Raw genomic sequence first — 20,174 nt, forward strand, 5'->3', positions numbered from 1 at the left:
AGCATGCAGTAACATTACACTGCATTACTGTCAAACTGATCTATATGCAGTGGGACCGTTGCCCACTATCATCCCTACATCACCTGTCCAATCCTTGCTCAGTAGAAAGGTGTCGATTGTCAACAACTTTAGAAAGGTGTCGATTGTCAACAACTTTTAGAAAGGTGTCGATTGTCAACAACCGTATACTTACACATTTTTAAAATGAAAACACAAATTCTTTGCCGTTTATTTGTTTAGTTGGTGCGAGCTGTAGCAAGACACCACCAAGAGCAGCATGCTAAAGAGGTGAAGGCTGAGAAAGAAGAGTCACAGAAGCTCCAGAAAATAGCAGCAAATATGGCTAAAGAAATTACGACTTTCTGGGCTAACATAGAAAAGGTTAGTACTTGCTCTAAAAATTCATTTGAAATTCACACTGGTGTGTGTAGATGGTGATTTATGCCATAGTGATGTCATATCGATGTTCCTTTATGATATAGTTGCATTTGGGACTCGCAACGTGGCTAGAGTATCATCCACGAGTGCTTCTGTGTTTGACGATAACCCTGTGTCACTCACAGCAATGAACCGTGGTACAGGCAGGCATGTTAAAATATGAACAGAATCAATAATTCTGTTCATAATAGAAGACAGAAATGGTTCAGTGAGGTGATGAAATTAACAATATCATCTGTCCTCTGTTGGGAAAAAACATTTGTTTAATGCAAAGTTGATCTAAGATATCCAAAGATGAATGGTTTTTGCACGTACCAAATGTTACAGATGTAAAATGACATAGATTATGTGTAGCAGCTGGTCTTTTTGATCAAGTGGGTACCTACAATCCAGGAAAAAAAGGTTGGCACACTTTGCCTGTCTTTTAGTATATCTCTTCCCCTCGCTCCCCCAATTCAATGTTGGACCAAGCCATGTTGTCAACAGGTCCGTGAGACCCTCCAACAAATCAAATCAAATCAAATTTATTTCCATGTCATATTACAAACATAAACATTGTACATGTAAGTCAGTACATTGGTTAAATTATATTATATTAATGAAGAATGAGACAAAAATAGTACAAGTTATTCTGTTATCATGACATGGAGGAGCCATTGAAAGATGGGGAAGGGTGAGATATAGGGGGGAGTCTGTACTGTACATATATTGCATGCATGTTTCACTCGCCTTTTGATAGGCACGCATTTCCATTGTTTAGTGCAAGTGTGCCAACTATTTTTTTCCTGGATTGTAGCTTCAAGGTAAACAGCAGGGCATTCCATCATAAGTCCCTACCCTGGGACTACCAATCCGGAGACTACCAATTTGATCTGTTCTTCACAACAGGCAGTGATCGAGGCCCAGTTTTAACCTTTTCCCAAACCTCCTTTATGGTATGGAATCTATTACAACTCAAAAATGTACATTTCAGGTAGTGCAATATAAGCAACAATCCCGGCTGGAGGAGAGAAGAAAACGAGTCATGGATCTCCAGTTGGATTACATTGTTGGTCAGACAGAGAAGTATTCATCATGGCTTACAGAAGGTCTCAATCTCGCCACGAGTAGTACCTCAACATCCATCCAGGGTTCTTTGCCTTCAAGTCCTAGGTCGGAAGGGGATAACAGTGCCATCACTGGTGATGGTAAGTTTGCATCGCTTCATCACTTGTACCTTCCAATGGGAACAATGAGAATATTGTGGGAAAAATATGTTGCCGTGAGCGCGTGCACCCTACCCTGTACAGATTTTTATTTTTACAATTTTGACAGGTATGTCTTATGTGTCATATTGGTTTATGGGAAATGATTAGTGCCTACCATCCGAAGTGCTTGGCAGGAGTCTTCAACACTGTCATCATTGATGACTTGTATGCAACATCCTAATATTAATTTAGTGTAATGATTTCATACTGAGAAGTGCATACTTGATTTTGGGTGCTTCATAAAATACTGTAGCTCATGTTTGGAGTAGAAAGGGCATTATATAAACAACATTTGATTTGTGTATCGAGCCTCTATCTTTTGTGAAGTAGTCCACACTCCACAGTCTGACTTACCTTCCAAATATTTTTCTGCCAACTCGAACAGATGTGGACTTCCAACCTGTGGGAGACGATAGTGATGACGAAGAAACTATCGACGTAGCGGAGAAAGCAGATGAAGCGGACGCAGATGCCCGTGCCAAAGAGATTGAACTCTTACAAAAAGAATCTGAACTCCCTCTGGAAGATCTGCTAAGTAGTCTACCTCCAGGGATATATGATAAACCAGGGTCGTCTTCAGAGGGAGCGGAGAAAGATGATGGAAGAAGCGCAAGGAGGAAGGCAGATGAAGAGGAGACCAGTTTAAAGGCAGTGGTAGGTTGTAATTTATTCACTGGTAGTGGCATGAAACAAATAGGTTTGGAGGCTTTGGGTATCAAATTGCAGACCTGGAACTTTGCAGCTTTTTAGTAAATTTCTGCTTTTTTTGTTGCTCAAATTTATGTTTTGTTTTATTTCAGCCCAATTTGGGCTACTTGACTTCACTAATTTCACGATGTTTTCAGCCTTTGAGCATTTCAACTTTTTTCACAAAAGGTCAGTTTCAGGTCTACAATTGAATTGTTTCAGAAAAACTTGGGAAATATTCAGTGTTTCTGATAAATTAAAAAAGTTACATATTTCAGTAAATTGCTACCATATACTTTTTGTAGAATAACACAATCGCGCGACCTACATGACTGAACCTCGACCTTGCAATTGGTCAATTCTCAAAAGCTGTGTTTGTGCCGTAAGCGCTGGTCTTTGCGTAGTACGCTCGACGCAAATATCTGCGCACCCAAGTTGTCATATATGGGTGTTTATATAAATATGGAGGCCAGAGTGTGACATTGGGACCAAATTTTCAAAATGGGTTAATGAGAATTTTGTTTTCATTATTTTACACCCTGAGACCCATATTTCACAAAAAAATAATCCGCTTTAATGAAACATAATCCCTATTTGGACAGCAACACAATAAAGTGAGACATAAGACACAAATTAACACCTGTAACAATGACACCAAATTGTTTATTTGTCTTGGAGCTGTAACAAATGTATAGTTGAGGTATGATAATGATTTGCTGGTTTTAACAAATGTTATCGACATCTTTACTTTGGAAAAAAAAGATCCTTAATCCTTTGACAATACTTGTGAAAAATGAGAACTTAATGTCCCAATATTTTGTCAAATTACGACCGATTCGGGCAATTATGTTTCAAAATTACTGTAATGTATACCAAAGTATTATCCTTGCTTTGAAAAGAAGTTTAATAATCAAGGATGCATTCATTAGTGATTGGCAAGATTCAAAAATACTACTACAATGTCATAAATATATCCAATGCTCAATGTTAAAAACATTAACACCTGTAACGCTGACACTGGTGTCACTGTTACAGAGTGACATCATGAACTACATAAGCTATCTATCTACACTACCTATTATAATAGCAAGTCCAAAACTAAGTAATATTATGTGAGAAATGTGTAACTAAACAATATTATATTAGTTAACATGCTCAATAATGTAAAATACAAACAAAGTGGCCAGAACTTCTACCTGGGGATGATATAAGTTTCCAAATATTTATTCTAGTTTCCAAATATTTATTCTACAGATCGATGTATATTGCACTATTTAACTTTGATTAAATTTCAGAATAGTTGAATACTTCAAAGATTTATTTTCCTCATTGATAAATGTAGTTATTTTGCTCAGTTTGACTATGGTTCCTCTCAGCAAGCCAAGCTATTACATCTTGTGTTATCTTTAATCACACCTGTAACGCTGACACCAAAGTAGTACCGCTGACATTAAAGTACAATGTAGTACCACAGAATGCAAGGAAATGCGTAACCACATCAGGGCGGAATTATTTTCACAAGACTATTTTCTGACTGAGCAACATTATACATAATTTTAACTATTGTATGGTTACTTATCATTTCGCATGTAACACTGACACCAAGCCTTAAATTTAGTGAGGGTTGGCTTGATGCGTCAAAGTTGAAAGACATTTAGAGAAGTTAAAATGTTACAGCATCATGTTACTCAAGATATTATTCAAAGTAGAACTGAATCATTCAGGTGGTTAATAAACTTAATTTTGCTGTTTTCTGCAAGTGACATATCTTGTTAAACATTGTAATGTTGATGTAGAAACTTAAATAAAAACAACAGTTTGCTTTATTATACTAATAAAACACCACCAGGGATGCCAACCTTGCAACTCAAGAAACTGTACTCACAGACCCCAAAAACTGTATTTTGCCATACAAAACTGTATTTTTTAAGATCATGTGTAATTTCACTTGTAACTAGCTATAAACATTAAAACCTTACTTGTTTTCATGTTTGTCAGAGTGTTTCTACACTGTAAAAACCCTTTTAAGCCCCTTACAGAAGACAAATTTGATAGTTAATGCAATTTTCAAAGAGGCTCCATTTTGGAGTTATAGCACTTTTTAATGTCCACTTTCCTATACTTAACCATGTACAAGGCATTTTTGAAACGGCTGCACTGGCTTTATTTCATGATTAGCGTGGCTGACCTTCCTATATATGATGCACAATTTTATACTAATAATTCATTGATTCAAGTGGATCATTCCAACAGAACCACCCCCACCCCCACTTGGGGGGGGGGGGTCACCGGTGTGGCCTACCTCACATCATAGATACATGCTTGAAACGCTGAAGAGCATATTTGAAAAAATATTAATGTGCCACTGCCTGCAACCATTTTTTTTTTTTTAATGTGCATGCATCATCTGAAAGTCGGCAGTTAGGAAACCATCTTGTAGGCCTATTCTTTTGCACCAATAAATAGTTGACTAAATACTTGCATATTGCATAATTATGTAGCAGTTAGATAGTTAATAAAAAATATTAATGTGCATGAACCATCTGAAAGTCAAGAAAAAACTATTTCGGAAACCATATTGTAGGCCTATTAAACATGTTAAATATTTTTAATGTGCATACGTGCATGCATCAACCGAAAGTCGGCAGAGAAACGCTGTAGGAATCCATCTTGTAGGCCTTTTCTTTTGCACCAGTAGAGCTAAATAGTTGACTAAGTACCTTCAGAAGACATTACATAGGTAGCAGTTAGATAATAAAAGATATTAATGTGCATGAACCATTTGAAAGTAAAATTTTATATTGGAAACCATATTGTAGGCCTATTAAACATGTTAAATATTTTTTAATGTGCATGCATCATCCGAAAGTCGGCAGAATTACGCTGTAGGAATCCATCTTGTAGGCCTATTCTTTTGCACCAGTAGAGCTAAATAGTTGACTAAGTACCTTCAGAAGACATTACATAGGTAGGCCTAGTAGTTAGAAAGAAAAAAAAAAATATTAATGTGTATGAACCATCTGAAAGTCAAGAGAAAATTATTTCGGAAACCATCTCGTAGGCTTACTAAACATGTTAAATATTTTTTAATGTGCATGCATCGTCCAAAAGTCGGCAGAATGCGTGATTAACGGGCAGTGGAGTCGGAACAAAGCGCAATTTTGTTTCAACTTTTATACATCGCTAGGGCAGGCTTCAAATTATCAGTTATTTTAACTCTGGTAAGTGAAATTGACATTGAAAAAGACCACAAAGTTTTTTTTGATAGGCTAAACGAAAATCGTATTTTTTGAGGGGAAAACGTAAAATCGTATTTTAATCAAAAAATCGTACAAAATACGGCAAAATCGTACTAGTTGGCATCCCTGCACCACATTTGGGTTATCTATAATAACTTGTATGAAATATTTCAACACTTGTTTCAAAATAATCATTAACATGGAAAGATAAAATCCACCTAAAACTATACTTATACCTTCTGCAGGTATTGTAATTTTGGCTTCAAAGGAAAAAAAAACCCAAATTTTGCCCAACCGACCCTACTTGAAGTTGAAAGGTCCGCCCGCCCATAAAAAGTAAAACAGGGTGGTTTTTTTCGTCGCATTATATATCATATTTGTCTAATTAATTAAATAGCTATCAATGTAGCACAATATTGTGCAGTTGTTTACTACAAAAAGTGCAACTTTCCACCATGGTGAACACTGAACAGGTATGCAAAGAAAACTAATGGATTTGGAAAGTTGAATTGTCATGAAGCTAAAGGGGGGGACAAAATGTTAGAAGTTCAAATTGGATTAAAAGAAAAGCAAATATTCTTATTTGAACATAAACATGATAATAATAAATATAATAAATAAATAATATCAATTATTATCAATGCTTTGTAAAAAAAAGTGCAGTTTCTATGCACGCAAAACAATTTACCCATCCTATCGCCATGTTTTGACAACAAACACACCCCTCTGCTATCAAATGGTCGAGTCCAAAAACGATATGGGGTCAAGGTTACGGCGTGATAAATAAACTCTGTATTTGTTGAAACTTGGGCATTTGGCCAACAGTAAGACAGAAATACATTACCCATTTCATTCAATATTAATAAAAATAGAACAAGAAAGTATTGATATACACATATACAAATATTTATGTACAAAAACCACTGTAAAATAGCTCATATCGAACACGCCGTAACTATGAGATTTGTGTTATGCCAATTTCAGTTACGGATGAAGTTTTCTGTTACCAACTAGTCCGTATTCGGCGATGATCTTTCGTACTAAAATGGTGTTTCACAGAAATATTCTGCAAGTCGAATCTCATGAGTTATTCGATCATTATAAAAACAATTATGGAGGGAAATTTCCAAGATTTTTGTCAAGGATAGCCCGAGAAAAATTCAGAATGGCCACACCGTAACACTGACACCAAGTCCGTGTGTTGGAATGTGACATCTTTCTGCGATTTTTCTCGAGTAATTTTTACTTCCAATGCACTACAACGTTTTGTTTAAAGTCTTGAAACTAATTAAATTCAAATTTATCACTAGAAACGTCACAAAACAATAAACACATGTTAAATGTTGTACACCCCCGTAACACAAACACACCCGTAACGCTTTCGACACGAAGGCAATAAGCGCGGTGAAAAAAAAAATTGTCTCCACGTGGGTATTTTTGCACACGGTCGTAAGAGGTCATCATCCGGGCCTGTGTATCATGTGACTTTCATTCATAAAGAAACAATGTTTACATTTCTACATCGAAGAAAATCTCACTCCGAACGAAAGTGAGTGACACCAAAGTTATTAAAATCTCAATTTATCATTGAATATTTATTTGATTTGGATTACAGGCACATTCCATATGTTTTTAAGTTAAGGTACTGTCATATTTGTTTCAAAACTCAACTTTCACAATACAGAAAGCTTACGCTTTTAAACTGGTGACCGATTGAAAACTCTTTCACACCCGTAACATTGCTGACACGAAATGTTACGGAGGAGTGTGAAAATCGGCAAAAACAAAAACACAAACTTCGCAACATTTGATAAAATCTTGTTGACAATCATAAAAATGGACCTCTGTTCATGTTTCCATAGCAAACAAGGTAAGGTTTTAATTATTATATGGGGAAATGTGGAATTTAAAATGTCTCTTTTCATGTCACACTGTTTTCACAAAAACTTGATGACTCCATTACTTTTCGCCCGTAAAATTCTACTATGTCAACAGAAGTAAAAAAAAAAAGTCTTGATTTATTGTATAAATATATATTAGTTAAATGCAATGAAAAAAAAAAAAATTAGCAGGCTTTTACATTTTTTCTACAATCTTGAGAAATGCAAAACAAGGCCCATGTTTTACTACTGGCCTCCATATTTATATAAACACCCATATGGCAAAATATTAAATTCTCGATTATGAGAGCCAACGTGGGTAATGGGTATGCACAGATATTTGCGTCGAGCGTACTACGCAAAGACCAGTGCTTACAGCGCAAACACAGCTTTTGAGAATTGACCAATCGCAAGGTCAAGGTTCAGTCATGTAGGTTGCGCGATCGTGTTATTCTACAAAACGTATGCTGACGCAGAAGGTACATCCTCTCATCCAATTCCAATCGAGCATGCCAACCTTTTAAATTTTAAACAATGATAATAATATCATGTCTCAAATAAGTTTCCTAATTTTTTGTGCATGTTCATTAAATAATTCTGAAGATGTTTCTGTCCATATGATGATTAACTGTTTACATAAGGGTGTGGTAACACCTCATGACAAAGGTACTCTTGATGTATAATCCAATATTCAACATGATTTTCCCCTTAGACTGAAGATGTGAAAGATGAAGGTGAAGGCAAGCAAGATGAGGAGTTTGTTGTATCAGCTGATGAAGACGACGAACAAGGTAAAGATAACTAGGCCTGCTGTCAATGTGTCAGTGCATGTTGTTTCACCTCAAATTTGGTAGTGATGTTGGTTCTTTTATGCAGTTTTTTGAAGTAAAATTAGTGAAAAATTAAGTATTAGACTAACGCTTGATGAACAGGTACCAGTTAAAAAAAAACAAATAGTGAATTAAAAAATGTGAAATTTAAAAACTCGCCCATTATAACTTGTTTCCTATTGTCAGCACAAGATGAGGAGGACACCCTTGAAGAGCAAGAGGCAGCAGAAGGCACCTTGGACCACAAGAAAGAGATTGCAGAGCTTGAAGCAGAGGGTGATCTCCCTATTGAAGAGCTGATGAAACGCTATTCAGGGGCTTATGAAGATGAATATGAGTATCCTCGCAGTGAAGATGAGGAGGACGACGAAGATGAAGACAGCATGGATGATACAGAGACTGAAGGTTAGCAATATTAACTTTTATTATATTAAATCTGACAGCAAAACCACCACTGCGCATGCATGCATCCCATGTGATGCGATGAGATGAGGCAATCACCCTGATAGTCATATATTTGCAGTTTCGTTGGCCGGTCCAGCGAAGCACCTGTCGCTGGTGGAGTGCTTGGCACACAAGCGGTCGTGGGGTCGAAACCCAGGCAGCCCTCGAATTAAGGATCTGAAGGGGCACAGCAACTTTTTAGGGCAAGTTGATAATTGCTGTGGATTTTCACTGAAAAGGCAAGGCAGCACGGCAATTTGTAATATTTCAAAAGGGCATCAAGGCAACTGTTGAAAATTTGAGAAGGGCACCAAAGCAATTTTTCAAAAGCGAATAGATGCATTACCGTCAGCTGAATTCGACACCAAAGTAAAATTCGACTCTCAACTTTACACTAAAACTAACCTGATTGCTTAAAAAACCTGCTATATAATACAGTTTAATTTACTTAAATTTTGCGATCCCTAGTTCTGAGCTGCAAAACTGACTCGAAATGTAGCGATGAAACAGCTGTAACTTTGGTAATAATATTGATCAAATTCGCCGGGATAAAAACTATTTTGTGCAAAACATATCTAGAGATGGCCGATGGGCTCACATGTACAAGATAAGACGATACCGGAAGGGTATCGCCATCGGTTTGCATTGGGAAGTCAATTTTTGATAATCGAGAGAACAATTGATTTGCCCAGCGCTCAGATTTTGTTCACGACACAAGGTCGAGGAAGCTTACTAATAGCGTTTCTGATTGGTCGATAGTACGTTGAAGGTATTTTTCTGACCAATCGAGAAAATGAAGTCGGATTTCTAGTAACCAAATAATGTATAAGCCGATGTGATTGGCTGAATATGTAAGCTTACGTAGGGGTAATGAATATTAATTCACAACAAACTATTGTGTATCTGTGATTGATAGCTGGGTTACGATGCTCAAAATAGCGATCGTGTTCAAGATTTTCGATTTAATTTTCCACAATTTTGCTTTGATTTAACCAGTACTTGTTAATGATTTTATAATGAAGGGGCAGGGCTGGCCGGCTAGGGCACCCACGGCAACTTTGTTTAGGGGCACGGCAAGTGACTGCCGTTGGTAAAGGACATATTTTGAGGGCATTGCGGCAATGGGGGTGGGCACCCACGGCAATATGCCGTCGGTGCCGTGGGTTAATTCGAGGGCTGAACCCAGGGGAAAATTCCAATTTCTTTGTTCATCTTTACTTCTTTTTCATTCTTTTATTTCCGATAGCCAAAAACCACATTCGGTTAAGTGACACTAATACAGGGCTGTCTTTTGGAATTTGCAGGAGAGCAATTAAATAGCTCTTCTGGAGCTTTCAAGGAGCGCTGTTTACGAGCATTTACAACAGAATGTAAGGAGAGAATGGTCAACTAAAGAGAGCTAAAATTCACTCTCCTATATCAGATTTAAGGAGACTTGGTACTCGGTAGGGATTGAACATCGGCATCACGATTACCGGTCGAGGGTTCTACCACTGCGCTGCCCAAGATCACAGTTTTATTTATTTTCAATTCATGCATTGTGAAGCATATAGGTTGCCTCATGTTTTGAAATACAGATACAGGTTTTCATCTGGTACTGTACCAAAACCTGCATGTTTAATTGATTAGGAAAAGTGGGTGTGGTTTGTCAGTTGAGCATGTCAATCATAGACAGTATTGACACATAAGTTTGTATTTGTTGTCTACAGAAGAGGAAGATGAGGGTACAGATGGTGAAGAGGAGGAGCTAGCAGACATCGGTATGGAATACCTCATACATCCAGAGAATGTAGATGAGGAACCTAAGCCATCTAAACAGGTGAGTGCAATTCAAGATTTTCAAACACAATCAGCCAGTTAAGTTGCCACATTTGCGTGTTGGCAATACTAATACAGTCAATAAGAGAAATATGTGGAGAGTTTGGATTTCTTCAAATTGCATAGACTCTCAAACCATTGATCATTGATAGTTATTCCCAATCAACGCTGCCAGGTGATGGTACAACGTCCTTCACATGGTTATTAATTATTATTGCTGGGGCACCGACGGCAAGTGACTGCCTTGGGTAAAGGACATATTTTGAGGGCAGTGGGGATGGGCTAAACACCCTAAATCCCCATTTACTTTGAGCAACAAGCCTCAAAATAGTTAACTTTCAGGGGCTACTTTCTATCAAAAATTTCCCCCTATTTTAATCACCCTTAGTCGGTTAGTCCCTGTCTATGTTGATTGCTGATCTTATTGATTATATTTATATATATTGCTTTTGTTCAAATGTAGACTGGTAAAGGTGAACCAAACAAAGAGATCACAGATATTGCTGCCGCTGCACAGAGCCTACAACCTACAGGGTATACACTATCAACAACACAGGTATGTCATTCACCGAAGACCAACTCTTCTCAATTTTGTAATGCTTCTTTTATTGCTTCATCACTTGTGTTTGATTAGGATTAGTTGGGTAGGCATGTTCACATTCTTATGACCTTTGTGGCAGTTTTTGATTTGTTGTAGCACATTGGCTCTGAATATACCTGTGTGGTACCTTGTCACCCACCTACACCTGCTTTAGCTGTTGAGTGGGTAAAGTGTATGATGGTATAAATTTTACTACAACATAGGCCAAATCATATGTAGTAAGGCCAGTAACTGTAGAATTACAGACTGAACTGCCTAGAGCCAAGATCTAGTGCTAGATCCTACTCAAACCAACCCACCCCTGACTCCTTTTTCAAAGTAATGTGTTAATAAAATTATAAACTGAACACAATGTAATACTGTAGGAAAATTAGTTAATTTGTGTTCATCGTAGAACTTTCCCACTGCGTACACTTGGTGTACTGTAGGGTGTAGATGTGTGTTATTGCACAAACACGATTGGTCTGTTCTGAAAATAACTGTAGCAGTGCGCCATACGCCCTTGCCACCCGCAAAGTTGCTGCCGTACCGAGAGTTCCACGATGAACACAAAATTAGCAATTTTCCTATAGTGGTAGTGCAATGTTCCCCAACAACGCTGCCAAGTGATTGTCCCAATCTTTCACATGGTTTTTATCACTGAGGGGATAGAGTAATGAAGTGATCTTTAAAAACCCAGCTTGAGAGTTTATTCAATCTCCTTGACTGGATCCTGTCAGATCAAACAACTACAATTCTTGGTCCGTTCAATGCTGAACACTCAGAAATAATAATAACCATTGTAATATTTGCATTATTAACCCTCACCAACACTGCCTCTTATCAACTCTTGTCAAATCACGACAACTACGATTCCTGGGACATATCCTGAGGATACAGGAAGATGAACCATGCAGAAGATATGTTCTCTACACCCCCATTACATGGTAAAAGAAGACCTGGAAGGCAAAGAACATCCTACTTGTCTTATGTGCAAAACTTGTTAGGGGACTTGGACAACTTTTTACTGCCAAATGCCGTTACCACAAAGGCTTCATATAGTAGTACATGGGACACTTTGTAGTCGCCTGCTTTGCAGCCAAATGAAATGACTTTTTAATTTGAAGTTGCTAGTCACTATCAATAATATGTCCATTGTCCGCACGTATATTAACCAGACACAGTATCTTGATTTCGCCATTATAGGTTAAAACCAAAGTGCCCTTCTTGCTTCGACACACTCTGCGTGAATACCAACACATAGGCCTTGATTGGATGGTGACACTCCACGAGAAGAAACTCAACGGCATACTGGCTGATGAGATGGGTCTGGGAAAAACCATACAGACCATTGCGTTACTGGCTCATCTAGCCTGTGAAGAAGGTAAGTTTGCACATAGATGCTTGTAGACACCAATCTTTTGTTACCGGCTGTGATGTGACAAAGCATTAGCCAGTGAAATGAAAAATCTGTATATAAGAATTATATGTAATTCTGGATTGATTGTCCAAAAATTGACAACCAGAAATTACTGAATAAGTATTTGTAAGTAACACACAAATGGCTTGATCAAATGCTGAAAGCATTGAAATAAAAGGATGAAACTGTTGAACACATGTTTCTTAACGTATGTTTTCTTTAGAGTTAGGACACACAACTTTTGGATGCTGACTTTCTCAATACTTACTTTTTACTGTTTTTACAACCTATCAGTATACCAATTTTTCACAAAAAGCACCCAAATTTGCCCTAATTGTGCACTTTTGCACAAATGTGCCTAAGGCTAAAAAAAAAATTGTGTTGCCAAGACTGAAAATATGTTGCCAAGTCGTGAACTTTTTCACTTTCGCAAATTTTTTTACAAACGCAATCACGACGTTGTCAGGTCTGAGAAGGAGACTTCCGGCTCCGGTCTGTGGATTCGCAGTGCACTCAACACAAATAGAAATTATCTAAAATATCGGTAAAATTTTTTTGCGTAAAAATGTATTGTGATATTGGCGAATATTTATTCAAGAAAATATATGTGAATTTTATTAAATAAAATTCATCAAAAAATCAAACAATTTCATTTAAACTTTGCCCACGAACTATACGTTCTACGAACAAGGTATGCATGCTGTCACTCAGAAACGTGCGTATAGACAGCTCTTAGGAATCGGGCATGCTGATCAAAATGGACGGCTACGCTGTTTGTGTGACAGCCTCCGTAGGCCAGAAAGTGCACTTTAGTCGAGTGGCGAGTATTTCTTTGGATGATGATTTCGATGCTCTGTTCCATATCCAAAAGGGAGACATTCACTGCCTTCTTTTATCCGAGGTAAAACTCGCTCGATTTTGTGTACAAAAGAAATACATTTGAACGGTGCAGTAATTTAATCAAAACGACCGTCCTACCCAAAATTCCAATTTTTCCACTTCAGGGCAACACAACAATTTTTTTTTTTTGCCTAATGGGCGCATCTATCGATAACCCACGACATTTTAAAATCGCCAATAAGGTACCCCAAAAACGTGGCACATCCCTGTATATACCTTCAACCATGGAGAACCCCCTGTTATATAATTCTCAGGTGAAAGAATATTTGTCAGTTACAGAATGTACACACATGCGTTACTTTTTGTAGAACCTGTTGAAAATAGCCCTCATAAAAAAGGCTCATATTCATCAAAAAATTATTTTTGAGCCTGGAAACTGAACATTAGTTAATTATCAAAATACCCCTTTGGAGTGTTGAAGAAGTATTACATTGTATGAACCACATCTGGTAGCTCTGCTTCAATGGTCCATCATGACAAGTGGATACTTCAGTGTTAATATAATGTTGTGTATTGTGTCTGTGCAGAGAACTGGGGGCCTCACTTGATTGTGGTACCAACTAGTGTAATGCTGAACTGGGAAATGGAGTTGAAGAAATGGTGTCCAGGCTTTAAGATCCTCACCTACTATGGCAATCAGAAAGAACGCAAACAGAAGAGACAGGTAAGTGGATTAGGATAGCTACTGGGCTATTCCAGTTGAAATCCATACACCCACATGTGGAAGATGTGACATTAATCTTCCACACAGGTGGTGTAGATTTCAAATGGAGTTACCTGAATGGGTGGCTCCGTGAATAATAACATTTGCTTGGAATCAAAATGTTTTTGTTTTTTTCTTATGCTAGAATGCAATTTTCATTTTTTTTTTTATTTATTTTTATTGAGGTTAGCGCATTGCTCAGTAAATCCTATTACTTTGTCGTGCTATCCACCTCAGAAAGCAAATCATGAATTTGTTACATGCAAATGTGGTACACATGCGTTTGTATGTAAGATATCATGAGACACGTTGCGCATTGTATTAAACGTTATTACTATAATGATGCCTGCAGTACATTCATCTTGCATTGGTTTTATGCTTTTCACCATTTAAAGCGCAAAAAGGGTAAAGGACAGGATTTCCTTTTTTTTACATTCTTGATCAAGCTTTCATGAAGACACATATTATACAGGAGAAAAGATACCAGCAAGAGTAATACCCATGCCTTTGGAAATCAGATCTTGTTCTGGTGTAACAATATTTGGCATATAGGACTTTAAACTACCATGGTAGCATTGGAGGTTGGGAAGGCTTAATGACATTTTATGAACTGCTTGGGAACATATAAATGCAAATAAGTTCTTTGTATATTTTGTTTTTGTAGGGTTGGACCAAATGCAATGCGTTCCATGTGTGTATCACTTCCTACAAACTGGTTATCCAGGATCACCAGTCATTCAGGCGGAAGAAGTGGAAGTATCTAGTGCTTGACGAAGCTCAGAACATCAAAAACTTCAAATCACAAAGGTTAGCATACCCTGCGTAGCAGGCACAATTTCCACTCAAAAATCCACTTTCTCTCGACTGTGGAGTGCTGCTGTGTAATTTTTCACAGGTTTGAACTCTTTTCATGTCATTCTTAGTCACACGCCCAAGATAGAGGTATCCATAGGTGGCAATGGAAAACACAGAATACAGATGATGTACCTTGAGATCTAAAGTGTCACCTGCTTGCAGCTGGGATCCAGTCTTTATTGAAAACAGTTACAGCAATCCCGAATATGTTTGGGAAATTAGTTGCCACTCACTTCAGCCACTGCCCCCTGTATGCTGTAGCTGTTGCTGTACAGAGTGGGCAAACAGATTTGATTCATCATGTTGGACAGTCTCAACACCAAACTAAAATTCCTATTAGATTGCTCTCCTGAAATGATTAGGAGAGCTGAGGATTAAAAATTGCAGATGGGCTACACATCACTCTCCTGGGGAAGTTAGGAGAGTGATTTGCACTTGCTCTTCGCAATAGTCCAAACCTGCTTAGAAAGTTTTCATCTAGGCAATCTTAGAACAAGAACTTTATCCCCATTAATACCACCGAGAGGAAATCACAATTTTCATTCTTGGTTGTCGTCTGCCGGGGAAGATTACCTACCCTACTAATGGTTTTGCTATTGAACTGAAATTCATTAGCAAAGATTTTGTAAGGTGACATGGTCTACTTTTGAAATTATCCGCTCAAATCTTTGGGCTCTGGCAAAATGATTACTATAATACAAAATGATCGGGGATCTAATGAGGTCGATTTTACACTTGCTTTACAGGTGGCAGACTTTGCTGAATTTTAACAGTCAACGGAGGCTGCTGCTGACGGGAACACCGCTACAGAACAACCTGATGGAGCTGTGGTCACTGATGCACTTCCTCATGCCCCATGTGTTTGCCTCGCATAGGGAGTTCCGCGAGTGGTTTTCCAATCCACTCAGCGGCATGATTGAAGGAACTCAGGAGTATAATGAAAGTTTGATCAGGAGACTACACAAGGTGAGTATTAAAGAAAAATTTTTAGATATCAAAGCTGATCTATTCATTGGTGTGTGTAAGCCCATTCTGTTGTTGGCCAAATCTGATCAAGTTTGAAACTCAAGCCCAGCAACATTCCATGTGCAAATGTTGAGGTTAGCGCATGGCCTAGTAAATACAGTTACTTCGCTGTGCTGTCCACCTCAGAAATCAAATCATATATTCAAAGAGCAAACAGATCTCACAGGCATTTGTTTGCATGATACCCATGAACCAGTGCACATATTATTGAGCGACCAGTCATTTCTGTTGGTAATAAGAAAACAATGGGAGGTTTTGTTTTTTGGTAAACGGCAGAATTCCTTAACAGTTTGTGAACTACTTATAAACCATGAATATTTGTTCCCACACATTTTCAGGTACTAAGACCGTTTTTGCTGCGTCGTCTGAAGAGCGAAGTGGAAAAGCAGTTACCGCAGAAGTACGAGCACGTAGTGAGATGTCGACTGTCCAAAAGGCAACGATTTCTCTACGAAGACTTCATGTCAAGAACTAGGTGAGTGAAACTAAAATTCATGACAAATTATTACTATACTACAGTGTCTGCCAGGAAACTTGGGCCGTTGAAAATGGTCACACTTTTATTGCATGCCAGGGTCACACTTCGCTATTTTGTTTGTTCAGGTGTTGATGGTTTGTGATACAATTTAATAAATACTCAGAACCCCACTTCATTGTTTGTGCAGTGCACAGGTGACGGTGGCAAAAAAGTGCCTTGCTGAAGTTCTCTGATGCACACGAATGCAGTTGATAACTAGTGCGTGTCACTCTTGTCATTACATGTGATACCGGAGTTCCAGCCCAGAACTTAGAAAAGATAAATGTTGTTGTGCAAGTGAAACCTTGCAATAGTAATGAAAGAGTATGATCTTTTCCTCCTTTTCAGAACCAGAGAAACCCTTGCTACTGGCCACTTCATGAGCGTCATCAACGTCCTGATGCAGCTGAGGAAAGTGTGTAACCATCCGGACCTGTTTGAGGCACGCCCCATCTTCTCTCCATTCCAGATGGAAGGCATCAACTTCTACACGGCTTCCTTGGCACTCAGAGCACTGGAATATGATCCATTCAAGGTACGATGGATTACTGATCCAGGGGGTCAGAATCACAAAACAAATTACTAGTTTCCTACATGTATGTCTTTATGATCCCTGTAATGTAACCCTAAACCCACACACTCACAGGTGGTTTGGGTGGGGGTGTCCTGGCCTGTGTGTTGCCCGCTCCTGACCTGTTCTGTATGTCACACCCACTCCTGCCCCCCCCCCCATATCCCAGTGGAGGTAGTCTGAGATTGTGTGGGATTGGAACTAATGCTGATTTAGCATGTGAAATTTAGATTGACTGCATGCTGATAGTGCCAGTATGTTGCATGTGCAAATGATCTTAGTACAGTCATTAGAACTTGTGTCATGATGCCATATTCTGCTGCATGCATGTACACCAAGCACAGGCAAGGCAATAGGTCATGGTGTAGATTACTATACAATCAATATATGTTCCTGTGGTTTTGGATGGTCTGAACAAAGCAAATTGCTATTGAAATAGCCGGCCAAATTGATTTCCTGAGAATTGAAGCTTGAATGGGAATGATTTCTGTCAATTGAACATAAATGAGTTTCGGGAAATGATTTGCTCTTGCTCGCCTCAGTAGACAAACCCTGCCTATAGTGTGTCTCATCTCAAGTAGAGAGTAACGTCATGTTGGATTTTGGATCTATTCAAATCAGTGCGTTTATGGGGCTGGGTCGCCAGCATACAGATAAGTCGCCCTTCTATGTGTGTGTCTACGCCCTGCGGGATTAGGTTCAATTTAAATCTGCCACTGAGAAATTCAATATGGCATTAATCTCAACTTAAGAGTAACAGACTATAGGACTTGAGACAAGACAGACTATAGGACTATAGATGATTTCTTGGGCATATTAAAACCAAGAATTTTATCCCCATTAATACCACCAGTGGGAAATTTCCATTTTCCTTCTTGGTTGTCGTCTGCCGGGGAAGATTACCTACCCTATTAATAGTTTTACTAATGAACTGAAATTCATTAGCGAAGTTCTTTTAGGGTGACAAGATCTACTTTATCAAAATAATATGCTGCAAATCCAGTTCAGTCCAAATTTTCATTCATCCATTTGTACTTGTTATTTTGTTTCTACAGCATGTGAACCTGTTTGCACTCAATTTCTGCATCGCGGACATAGAGTCACTCCTGCCCGCTTACGCTGCACATCGCATGCGTAAGCTCCAGACGCCACGCAAACTCATCGAGGAGATCGACTCATCAGCGGACATTCCACCCAGGCTACCAAAGCTGAAGGTGAAACCAGGCAAGCTCTTCACTCCTGTGCCGGCCGCTGTGGCAGTCCAGCCTAAGGAAGGCAGAGCATCACCACTCCTTCTCACCAGTGGGCGTGCCTCACCTATGCAACAGGGAAATGCATCTCCAGTGTTGATACGCACACAGCAGCAAGGCAGTAGTGGCCGGTCGTCACCTGTGGTTACGCAGTTCTTAGTAAGATCACCCAGTGGAACACAGCTGCTGCGACAAACCAACACTCCACCAGGTTTGTAACTGTTTTTCAACGAGAGACAATCCAAGTATTTTGGGCGTTAGGGTACCAGCAGAAACATCGTGAACATAAAAGCAGCCCAATGATATTTAACAGGAAATAATTGTGCAATGTTCGACTTTCTGTCATACAATTTTGGTACTTAAGGGAAGTGCTGCATGTCAAGAGATTTTCAGGAAAACCCCAATGAAATTGTACTTGGTCAAAAACAGAAAGCAAAAGAACATAGTCTGGATGATAAATTTATACAAATGTACCAATTCAGCTCCTTACATTGAAATACGTATCTTATTGTTATAATTATTAACGCCATATAGAACCGTTTCACCCAAAATATTAGAACCAAGGAGTAAAAGACTCAAAGTTGCCCCTTATTTAATTCAATGGTAAATAGTGTAACTCCAGCATTTACCGACTAAAACTCAAGCTCATTGCACTTAGTGCATGTTTTTAGCTTGACACGCAGGACGCAAACAACAAGGCATTTGGAATGATGACGACAACTCTCTAGTCCGAAAGTTCGCTCGTCCGAACACGTAATTTACCATTCGCTAGTCGGAATTCTGAAAAGGTTCGCTAGTTTGAATATCGGGTTCGCTAGTCCGAGGGTTCGCAAGTCTGAATAATAAGGTTCTGTAGTCCGAATATAGAATAAGGATTGCTAATCCTAACCCTTAACCATGAACCTAAACCCTAACCCTTATTCTATATTCTATATTCGGACTAGAGAACCTTCGGATTAGCAAACATAATTTGGTTTTTGGACTAGCGACCTTTCGGACTAGAGAACCTTCAGACTAGCGACTCTTCGGACTAGAGAGAAGTCACAACTTAGAATCACAAAGTTTACCAAGCACATGGTGAGATAATCCAGAGGTAGTCCTACACTATTTTGCCCTCCATTGGCAACACGCAAAACGGGCAGAGAGTCTGTACTCTTCGGTTCAGCCTCATTAGTCTCACAGAATGTTCCGTTAATCTTGTTGCAGGTACCCCAGGGAGTTTAGCCGGAATGACGACCCTGCAACTAACAGGTACTTCAACCCCCGGCACATTCACCTTGGTGTCCACCCAGTCGCCATTGATACCAGGAGCCACGCCCCTGCAGCAGCTACCCGGTTACACGGGTGCAACTACAACCACTAGCAGCAGTGCATCGGCCGCGTCGGTGGTGCAACAGAGATTGGTGCTTCAGCAGCAGATAGGAACCCTGGCTGGTTCTTCAAATCGGGCACAGTTTGTGACGTCGCAGCCCATCACGTTGCAGTTACAAAATAGAGGTCAACAGGGGGCTAGGATAGCTATACCTGCCTCGCAGTTGCAGCTTCAGTCACAGAGTAAGATTATTAAAAACAAACATTTTTAAATAAGTGTTCAAAATGAGACCAAAAAAGTAGTCTGTTCACACTATGTTTTTACTGAACAAAAGAGATGCAGGAATTTTCCCTTTCAGAAGTTTCACATCCTGAATTTTATTTTTGAACAGTTTCTTCACACTTTAATACATAATGAGGTGATTAAGTGATAAAATGGTGAAATATCCCAATTCAAC

General features: G+C 38.8%; 1 protein-coding gene across 1 annotated transcript in view; it reads left to right on the forward strand.

Annotated features, from left to right (window-relative positions):
• LOC140164661 (E1A-binding protein p400-like) overlaps positions 1–20,174 on the forward strand; it is a 98,627-nt gene that overhangs the window by 20,730 nt on the left and 57,723 nt on the right. The window contains 15 exon segments of the mRNA XM_072188004.1: positions 241–381; positions 1,412–1,625; positions 2,071–2,339; positions 8,204–8,282; positions 8,508–8,726; positions 10,475–10,584; positions 11,047–11,139; positions 12,370–12,547; positions 14,011–14,147; positions 14,851–14,993; positions 15,788–16,007; positions 16,406–16,542; positions 16,933–17,119; positions 18,211–18,616; positions 19,612–19,959. Of these exon segments, the coding sequence (XP_072044105.1) occupies positions 241–381; positions 1,412–1,625; positions 2,071–2,339; positions 8,204–8,282; positions 8,508–8,726; positions 10,475–10,584; positions 11,047–11,139; positions 12,370–12,547; positions 14,011–14,147; positions 14,851–14,993; positions 15,788–16,007; positions 16,406–16,542; positions 16,933–17,119; positions 18,211–18,616; positions 19,612–19,959 (2,881 nt within the window).

The sequence above is a fragment of the Amphiura filiformis genome, chromosome 11 (genome assembly GCF_039555335.1).
Source record: "Amphiura filiformis chromosome 11, Afil_fr2py, whole genome shotgun sequence".
NCBI classification, from domain to species: Eukaryota; Metazoa; Echinodermata; class Ophiuroidea; order Amphilepidida; family Amphiuridae; genus Amphiura; species Amphiura filiformis.